Raw genomic sequence first — 10,063 nt, 5'->3', positions numbered from 1 at the left:
TTGAGACCGATTCCACATGGCAACCTTGTTTCTCTTAAGGTTAGAGTCGTATGTCTACTACATCTGTCTTTGCATGTGAAAGCATAGTAATGTTTGACTTTAGACCTCATGGTCCCTTGGTCTCCCAAGTCTTCCTTTTTGGGCTTGATTTTTGAATTCCCATTTGCTTTTCAAAGTTTTTTTGAGCTCATTTTGGTTGAAAATCCTTCTTACCATTGAGACCGATTCCACATGGCTTTTGAGCTACTTGCCCCAAGCTCCAGGGTCCTAGACACCTCTGACTTGGGTGAGGTGACTCAGTTGGTTGTTCCTTCTGAGTTCATGACCATGTTCTCTTGGTCTTTTTCATTGATTATAGACAGAACAATCCTTCTCCATGTGGCCTGCTCTTCCACATATGTTGAAGATATTCATCCCCTCGTACTGTAAAATGTGGATTAAATCATCTATTTCATTGGCCTGGATCACTAGTTTGTTGAGGTCTATTTGAATGCATATTCAAGCAAAACGTCCTTTGGCGAAGGCAACTGTTACTACATCTATCTTCAGTAAGGTGCCTATGGAATCTTCTACCCTTCTGAGGAAGTTGAAGTCAAAGTATTCAATAGGTAATCTCGGGAGTCGTATCCATACTGTCATGAGAGATATGTTATCTTTCTTCGGGAGAAAATTTGGTTGCCACAATCTTACCATAAGAAAATGACTATTGATAAACCACTGACCCCGATTTACTACTTTCTAGAAGTCCTAATGATCTGCAAATCGATCAATGAAGTAGTCTAGTCCAAGATCCAATATATCTATTTTTCCGTAGGGTTTCCATAGGTTTCTTACTTTTTGATATATGAATTTGAACCCAAAGCTTCTCCCGATGGTCTTGATGATAATAGCCTATTTCCATGGCAATCTCATACAATTCCTTTCTTCCTCTGTAAGCGCAATCTTTGACATCTTGTTGAAGGAAAGGGCTTGCTGACCGGTCCTAACTTTATCTAGATTCTTTTCAGCAAGTTTAGTTTGTAGTGCTGAATTTGCTTCTGAGATGGGTAGGGCTTGGAGATATTGAGTTTGAGTGAATTCTACATGGATCAGTTGGTTTTTTAGGAGGGTTTGTTTGTAAGAAGGCTTATTTTCTTACTGGCTCTTCATGGGAGAATTTGGTTCCGAGATAATGGAGGGTTTTGGTAGTGTAGGAATGTTGGTTGGAGGGGAAGCGATTCCCGGTGATGGGAGGTTTTGGAGTTCTGGTTGATCACTTTTTTCATGAGTCATGACTTCTCCCGCAGTTCGTCATAGATTTATGGAGGCTAACTTGAGGAAGGGAGTTTAGCAGCAGCAGCAGCAGCCGCCCTTAATAACATCTTTTTTCCAAAACATACTTATACAAGATGATGATGGTATGTTGCCAAGCTAGTGTGTGGGGAAGACATGGGCTCAGATTCAAATTAGTTTAGTATTGCTAACGGGTCATTTTTCTACTTCTTTTTTGCCTTTGAGTTTTTAACAATTTGCTATCAATTCCTATTTACGAAATTAGCAATAGTTGAACTTTTCTTTTGAATAATCAATCTTTGGGTTCCATCATCCAAATTTTTCCAAAAACTTTCCTCACAAAAGTGGGAAGAAATGGGAGGAAAACTCCACTAAACCTTTGTAAACTTAGTCAAAATGTCAGATTTACTGATGACATGTGAAATAATAAAATCATAATGCTCAATGTCTAAAATAGTTTCTCTTTTTTTCTTAAACTATCAGTCAACTTGAGAAGAAAATCATATCTTTTCTCTCACTTTCTCCTCTTTCATAACTTATCCTTTCATTATTTTTCCCTCTTATCTCCTAAATCCCAAACTAAACCTTAATATTTCCTTTATTCCCTCGAAAGCAAATGTCCAAAAGGGCAAAGGCCAATCATACACCCACAACAACACAAAGTTACGAACTACTTGATTCTTAATTGGTAAGATTTTGAAACCCATCTTACTCATTAAGTCGAAAAAGTTATTGGATGAAAGGTTAATGGTTTGATCTTTGTACTAATCATTATTGACCCATAATGTCATAATTATTCAAAAAAATTAAATCATGAAAAAGATAAGTAAAAAAGAAAATAAAAAAGAATACACTAACAATTCAAGAAGAGTATGAACAATATGTGGATATATTTTTTGACAAAAAAAGTTAGAGAAATTGACAAATAAACTATTAGATGGTAAAAAAAGTAGAAAAAAAAAAAAGAAAGTATGTGTGAGTAATAAATGTACAAATATTTATTGTGAAATAATTAAAAACAATGTTGCATTGGTAATTCGTTGTCACTTAATCCAAATTGTCATTTACTATGAAAATTTAACCAAATTTGAAAGCTGTGATATTAATAACATCAAAAAGTAATGAATCACCTGATTCACCTAAAACCATTCTGATTCAATGGTCAGTAATTGCAGGGATGGAGAACAATTTAGGGTAGTCTACCGCATCCTAACAATTCGAAGGGGGAAGAGATCTGGCTGGACCGAATAGCAAACCGTCGATGGTTCAATAATTGAACCGAAGAATACAATTAAGTCTGAATGGCATATCGTCTCTTATCAATTCGAGGGGGATCCGACTGGACCGAACAGCAAACCGTCAACGATCATCTGTCCGGTCCGAGTTCTAAAACGCGGGTTGGTACTGCGAAGCTCCACCACCTCTAAACCCCCACACCCCACTTTCGATCTCAGTACTCTCTCTCCCTTAAACCCTAAAACCCTAAGGCCCTGCCCCCATTTTCGTTTTCTTATTTTCTCTCTAATTTTCCAGTGAGAACATGACTAGCATCCTTGTACTTAGGAAATCCTCCGTTTCTTCCTCAGCCAGACTCGCCCTTTCTGCCGTATCCCATCTCTTCTCCTCCTCCTCCTCCCCCTCTCCCTCTCCAATAATCAATGGTGATCGGACTCGAATTTCCAGAGATGCCCTCCTTCACGTTCACAACTTTACCACTACCGCAGCGGGTGGTGGTAGTAGCGGAGTACGGCCGCCGTTTTCGACAGCAATAAGGGGGTTTCATGCGGGTCGGCCTTTGAGGGCTGCCGGGTTCGCGGTCACGGCGGATTTCTCTGATGATGAGAAGAAATCGGCCGGTCGTCTTGGGGGTAGTAGTGCTGATGCTGATGGGCTTGAGATTTCGAAGCTTGGGATTGCCAATGACATCGTCTCTGCTCTGGCCAGAAAGGGCATCACTAAACTCTTTCCTATTCAGGTAGACCACAGTTTCTTGCAGGAGGGTCTTACTTTTGCAGCTCAACAATCATTTGGTTGATGATTAGACAATTTTTTTTCTTATAATGATATTAATCATTTGCTTGATTTCCTAATCATTTGGAAAGACAAACAAGATTAACCAATATAAAAAGGAGCCCTTTTAGTTAATTTGCTGACAAAAATGTAACTTTTGATGTTCGTTACAGAGAGCTGTTCTGGAACCAGCAATGCAAGGCCGTGATATGATAGGCCGTGCTAGGACAGGGACCGGGAAGACCCTTGCTTTTGGCATCCCTATTTTGGATAAGATAATCCGTTTCAATGAAAAGCATGGGTGAGTTGTAAAAATGCTCCTTTTTTCCTTTATACCGTGATTTACCAACAAGCAACATTGACAATTGTATTCCTCACTTCTTGTAAATGTACAGACGTGGGAGGAATCCTTTGGCAATAGTCCTTGCCCCTACTCGAGAACTTGCTCGCCAGGTGGATAAGGAGTTTTATGAGTCTGCACCTAGCCTGGATACGCTTTGTGTTTATGGTGGTACACCCATTTCCAGCCAAATGAGCACCCTTGATCGCGGTGTTGATGTTGTGGTGGGCACCCCTGGGAGGGTGATTGATTTGATTAAAAGGGGTGCTTTGAATTTATCCGAAATTCAGTTTGTTGTTCTTGATGAGGCTGATCAGATGCTTAACGTGGGATTTGCTGAAGATGTCGAGACAATCTTGGAAAATATTCGGCAAGAGCATCAAACCATGATGTTCTCAGCTACAATGCCGGGTTGGATTATGAAAATAACTCGGAAATTTCTGAAAAATCCAGTGGAAATTGATCTTGTTAGTATGCTGATTAAATTTGTGTTTTCGTTTGTTTTGGTTTGTTCTGTGAATGCCACTTGTAATTCCTGCTCAAGATTGTGATGAAAAAAATACATGTTGCAGGTTGGAGACTCTGACCAGAAATTAGCTGAAGGAATTTCTTTGTTTGCAATTGCATCAGAGATGCATCAGAAACCTTCTATTCTTGGACCTCTAATAACAGTATTAACCGATACTCTCATACTTCTGTCGTTATGATTTTGGTCTTTTTTCTTGTTATTCCGTTTGTTTTGCGTTCTTCTGATCTTTAGCTGTTCCAGCATGGAAGAATCTGGGCAAAGTCCTGAATTTGATAGCTTTGACCTTTGCGGATGATGGTGTTATTTTTTGTTTTCAGGAGCATGCTAAAGGCGGTAAATGCATCGTTTTTACTCAAACTAAACGTGATGCAGACCGTTTGGCATATTCTATGCAAAGAAACTTAAGATGTGAAGCTTTGCATGGAGATATTTCTCAGAATCAGAGGGAAAGAACTTTGTCCGGGTTCCGAGATGGCCGCTTCAATGTTCTTGTGGCCACTGATGTTGCGGCACGGGGCCTTGATGTGCCTAACGTAGATTTGGTCAGTCCTCTTTCCTTTTGTTTTCTTTCCCCATAAAAAATATTTTCCAAAAATGGTGTGTTTTATGCATCGGGATTTTAACTTCCAGAAATATGACCAGGAGCAGAAAGTATTGTTCGCAGAAAATTGGAGACCATCACCAACTAAAATATATTCTTTGTAAAAGATTGTAACTACTTTTTTTGTCATGCTTCTGCATTTCAATTTAGGTTATGATGGGAGGGCTTAGTAAGCAAGTGCTAACAAGGAAATACAAATTGCTCCTGTTTTGATTTTACTTTGGAAAGTAGCATAAGGAAGAACTTTGAATTAAAAGAGTCAAAAACTTTTGAAAGACCGCCTAAGAAGGGGAACAAGGACTTTGTAAAGGTCAGAGCCTTGGAAGAAAGGGAGCAAGAGCTTAGGAAAAGGGGAAAAAACTGAAGAGATTGTGTGGGTAATTTGAGTACTTAGAAAGAGTTACAAACAGACCAGTTACGCAAAAGACAGAACACAATGTATGGTACCTCTGTTAGAGACAAGATAAGACTTGAGGAGTAAGACCACCTTCTACTTCCCGAAGTCATTTACAAGTTTGCTGTTCCCAGTCTATATTTTTCAATGAGTTAAACATGAGTACCCAAAGTGAGTCTTACAGGCTGATTAAAGTCTGTCAATGTTATCCTTGGTTATAGCCATGATAAACTACCAAGGTTGTTTGGCTATCCTGTAGCAGTCTGGAGGGAATACGCCACAAATAGCACAAGGCAAATATCCTGGCATGGCCCTTCCCAGAGGTTTGACATGTCTGTGTGCATTATTACATTCCATACATTCCAACAGCTCAGGAGGGCAGCAGGGAAGGGTTGGTGTGGGTGTTAGCTGCTATCATGATAGCAAAGGGTATAAATATCGATGAAGTTTCTTGATTTTGCTCTTCTCTTGTCCATCCTTGAGTCATTCTAGTGGCATGTTATTCATGCGATATACTTCTGGTTGTTCAGTGGGCTGCCAATGAACATTAAAAATGGGTATTTTTTTTAAATGTTTGGCTAGATAGCATATTGTTCTCAAACTCATTCTTGAGGTAATAGAATTTGTTTAGTTATGAAAGAAATGTGGGCATGATGGCATGACACTTTTTCTATGCCTTTTTCGCCCTCTTTTTTTCGTTTTTCTCTGTGGGCATTGTCTTCTAGATGGATGATTACAATGCTATTTGTTCTGTCTCTGCAGCTCTAATGATATTTCAAATTTACCTATTTCTGGAATTGTATTTGTAAGGAAGCATTAGGATTTGTTTAACATTCCTTGGACTATCATTGTAATTGAAGGCTTCTACTTGGATTCAAGCATTCGTTTGCCTTCCAAGCTCCTAACATCAAGTTTTGGTGGGTCTATTTCATTAGAACTTACTAGGAAAGCTGTTAATGCAGTGCTTGGTAGAACTTTCTGTTTTGGTATGTATACAAAACTGATTTTGGATGATCAGGTATTTTACTTTGTCCGTCTTGGTTTGTTTTTAGTGTACTGTACATGACATTAACTTTGGTATGTCGTTGCTGCTACTGTGAGCAGTTTGAAGTCCCTTCTATACAATCTTGGGATGTTTCCCCCAATTGCTGCTTAATCATATCTCAAGTGTGTCATCCTAGTTTTCTTGTGTACCAATCTACCTAAGGTCACAAATAGTTTTTGCTCTGCAGGTGATTCATTATGAGCTCCCAAATTCTTCAGAGATCTTCGTGCATAGGTCTGGTCGAACAGGACGTGCAGGGAAGAAAGGAACTGCTATTCTCATTTACTCTTCAAACCAGTATAGAGATGTTAAGACTATTGAGCGGGACGTAGGGTCCAGATTCACAGAGGTACTTGTTGTGTTTTTTGGTGATGTTGCAATTAAGTTTCCAGTTTGTTGAAGTTTACTGCCTGGATATTGCAGTTGTACGCAAAAGCAACATTGGATGTGAATTGGCGAGTCTCCTAACTAGTTTCATTCAGTTTATAGTTCATATCTTAAGAGAGAATTTGTATTTGGCTAATAAATACGAACCCTGTTTTCTTATTTGCAGTCAAAGTTACTTCCAGAATTCAAATTACAAATTGGCTGCAAGTTTTTTAAGTTTGTTGATAGAGTGACTTCCTACAATTAGATGTAGTTCTGTATAAAAGTATTGTTAATGGTACCGTGATTATTGCTAATGGCACTCCATCTGCTATTAATTTTTTGCAATTACACATTAAGAAAATGGAGTGCCATTAGCATTAGCACTCTGTAAAATTGCCGCAAACTTATTTGAATTCGTTGGATGGGAACTTTATTATTATTATTTTTTAATTTGGAATTGGGATGAGAACTTCTTAGTGGACTCAAATAAAAATGGGTTAAGACTAATACTGTGTAGGATTGCTTGTGTTGGTATACCTGGATAGTGTTAAACATGTGTGTGATGTTGAAGAGCTCAAACCTCATTGAACTGGCTAATGACATTCAACTTCTTGTCATACCAGTAAACTTATATGTGATTGCTCTGACAATTAACTGCTCAAACAAGATTACAATGCTATTGATTCATGTGTTTTGTGAAACTCTTTTTTCATTTTGTAACTAAGACGGGGAATAATTAAATATGTTGGCAGTAGGAAGAAGGTATATAGGATGTTGTATATGGTGTTTTCAATATGTGGATTTCCTATCTTCCTACCATCATCCCAATGGCATAAAATGTTTACATCTAAGTGCAAATATAATTAGCACTAACAAGGTTTGGTTGTTTATGTTGCTATTGCAAAGCTTCCAAGAATTGCTACTGAGGGTGGGTCATCGGACATGTTTGATGACTTTGGACGTGGTGGTGATCGCTTTGGCTCCTTCGGAAGCATGGGCGGTGGTCGTGGTTCAAGTTTTGGTCGATCTGGGAGCTTTGGTAATTCTGGGAGTGGCCGTTTTGGTGGATATGGTGGGTCCTCCTCTGGTAGACCAGGTGGTTTTAGCGGATATGGTTCACGTGGTGGATCTGGTGGTCCTAATTCCCGTCAGTCAGGCAATTTTGGCGGGCTTGGATCTAGCCGTCCAGGTGGTTTCGGCAATCAGAGAGGTTCAGATCGCACAGGTAGCTTTGGAGGTTCTGGTCTTAATAGCAGCAGATTTGGTGATACAAGTTCTGGTCAGGGTCGTTCAGGAGGGTCTGATCCTTCTGGTGATGACATGAATTTTGATAATCAGAAGTCTGGGAGAAAATTTTTCTAACTTCAGTATGAGGTAATTTTGGTTCTCCCTTCCTGCCAGCCTCTATCCTCCGTGTTCAGTTGTATCTGACCCAGAAGATGTATTTACCTCTAAGAAGCTGAATATTAGCTGTTCAGTTAGTTAGTTGTCACACCTACTATCTGGACATCCAAATGAAATGACAATGTACAAGACAAGTAATATTTTGATCGTGCATTGTTATGCTTGACAAACTGCTGATTTCTTTTCTAGTGTTGTCTGGCTCTAGCATCATGAAACTAAGTTTTAACCAATATACACATTACAGGCATGTAGTTAAAGCAAAGAGTGCAGGCAAAAGGGCATCCCTTCTTAGCCTGTTTAGTGCATTAAAGCAGTGATAGACAATATTACAGCTGAAGTGCTGAAATTGTAGGTTGCAGTCTAGTGCCACCTTGTGTGGATTTCTGACAAGTCATTCAGTTTTCATTGCTTGTATTTGATGCACCCTCCTTTTATTTTATTGCTATAGGGTTTTATTTGTTGCTCTCTCATGGATGAGAAGATTAGAGAAGATAGCTACGGTGGATTGACTGTCAGGTGGGCCGAAGGTTTAAAGTCCATTTTGTGGCACATTGGCATTACCTCTCAGCCCAGGTTTACAGTACCAATTCTACTATACTAGTATTTATTGTGCTTGAATATCATTAGATAATTAACCCACCACCTATTATTATTATTGCATAGAAAAGTTCCCATGTGTAATATATTTTAGCCAATCGAAGGTCGTTGTTTTTCCTTTTTCAAAGATCGCATTGTTATCCTTGTTTATATTTTTTTTATTAGTCATGATTCCTGTCAAAAGTAAGTCAAAGTGCTTGAAATATTTGCTTTCCATTTCCTTGCAAAAATTATTGCCTACTGCAGCTGCCAACGCATACATAATGCCATTGTGCTGACTTCTATTTGAAGTTGATTTTTTTCTTTTTTTGGTTTTCTAATAAAAGCTTGAAGTTGCTATTTTGATACATGTTTCATTCAGTTCATATTTTTGCAACTGCTACCTCCCCTCCCAGAAAAAGAAAAAAGAAAGTGTATTTGTAACTGCTGCTCCTTAATAGGAAATTGCACACTCCGGAACCCCACTTCAAAGTAATCTGGGTGGATTTGAAGGAATATATTTCAATTCCCGTGGGTCAAGGTGTTTGACCTCTTGAATCATGGTTGCCAATTGTTAGCAAAAATGATTTTCAAGTGCACTTCGTCTTTAAGCATGAGTTTGTATCAGGATGGAGATACTGGTGTTCTACTTTCACTAAGCATAGCAGGAAGAAATTCGCTTGCAAACAATAGTGCGTTAACCTAGGGGTCAAGCAAACAATATATATGTATTTGTCACCATCACATGTATATTTGTTAGGCCAAAACTTACGCCTGAACCCCCTCACAATGTAAAATTTTCCTGCAAAATTCTATTCGAAATAGTATACTAATCCCACAGCCCACAGGCGTTGTAGATAATAATAATAAAAAAGGATAATTGCAAGGGCAAACTGCAAAGAAACACAAGGAATCAGCTGGGACCTTGTGTGATTTTCTATTAGAGGATCGTTTGGCCTACTGTCGTATCTAGCTGATAAATTTATTTGGTTTTTAGTGGTAGGAGCCAACTGCATGGTTTTATTGTCCAAATGTTATTGTTTGTGGATTTCGACATAATTTACTCCATGTTTGTTTCTTCTTCTTCTTATTCTTCTTTTAAAAAGCTTAATTTAGTTAAAATGGTTGTCTTGCGTATCATTTATTTAAGGAAGTTTTGTCTTGCTATGGATACCTAAACGCAAAGAATGAAAGAAATAGACACAAAAGAATAAGAAGTAAATGGTAGAGAGACATATGTTGACACCTTGCGATATGGATTAAGAGTGTATTTGGTGAGAGGATCAACGCAAAGATCCTTTTAGCACTCTAAAATCTTGTGTATTCGGACAATTATTTCATTGGGTTTGAAGTCCCTTTCTCATTCTTCTCTTAGCCGGCTCAGAATATCCTAGTTTTTTTTGGTAAAAGATGAATTAAACTATTCAATATTCGAATCGAACTCGATTTGGTAAAAGTTTGTTCGAGTTTGGTTCATCAACAAATCAAACCAAACTTGAGCAGCATTTTGTGTTTAATAAAAT

The 10,063-nt window shown here is 38.4% G+C and overlaps 1 protein-coding gene across 1 annotated transcript; it reads left to right on the top strand.

Moving 5' to 3' along the window:
* The first annotated feature begins 2,666 nt into the window (after positions 1 to 2,666).
* On the top strand, positions 2,667 to 8,688 carry LOC113689934 (DEAD-box ATP-dependent RNA helicase 53, mitochondrial). The gene is made up of 8 exons (XM_027207754.2): positions 2,667 to 3,247; positions 3,456 to 3,583; positions 3,678 to 4,089; positions 4,195 to 4,293; positions 4,469 to 4,693; positions 6,379 to 6,540; positions 7,467 to 7,934; positions 8,413 to 8,688. Exons 1-7 carry the CDS (start codon positions 2,813 to 2,815, stop codon positions 7,920 to 7,922), a joined length of 1,917 nt encoding a protein of 638 aa, XP_027063555.2. The 5' UTR covers positions 2,667 to 2,812; the 3' UTR covers positions 7,923 to 7,934; positions 8,413 to 8,688.
* Positions 8,689 to 10,063: the final 1,375 nt, after the last annotated feature.

The sequence above is a fragment of the Coffea arabica genome, chromosome 5e, assembly GCF_036785885.1.
Source record: "Coffea arabica cultivar ET-39 chromosome 5e, Coffea Arabica ET-39 HiFi, whole genome shotgun sequence".
Classification (NCBI taxonomy): domain Eukaryota; kingdom Viridiplantae; phylum Streptophyta; class Magnoliopsida; order Gentianales; family Rubiaceae; genus Coffea; species Coffea arabica.
This window is presented reverse-complemented; position numbering and strand designations above follow the sequence as displayed.

Coding starts and splice junctions, on each gene's coding strand:
- LOC113689934 (XM_027207754.2), top strand. CDS start 2,813: ATGACTAGCATCCTTGTACTTAGGAAATCCTCCGTTTCTTCCTCAGCC. Junction 3,584..3,677: donor CGTTTCAATGAAAAGCATGG/GTGAGTTGTAAA, acceptor GTAAATGTACAG/ACGTGGGAGGAATCCTTTGG. Junction 6,541..7,466: donor TAGGGTCCAGATTCACAGAG/GTACTTGTTGTG, acceptor GCTATTGCAAAG/CTTCCAAGAATTGCTACTGA.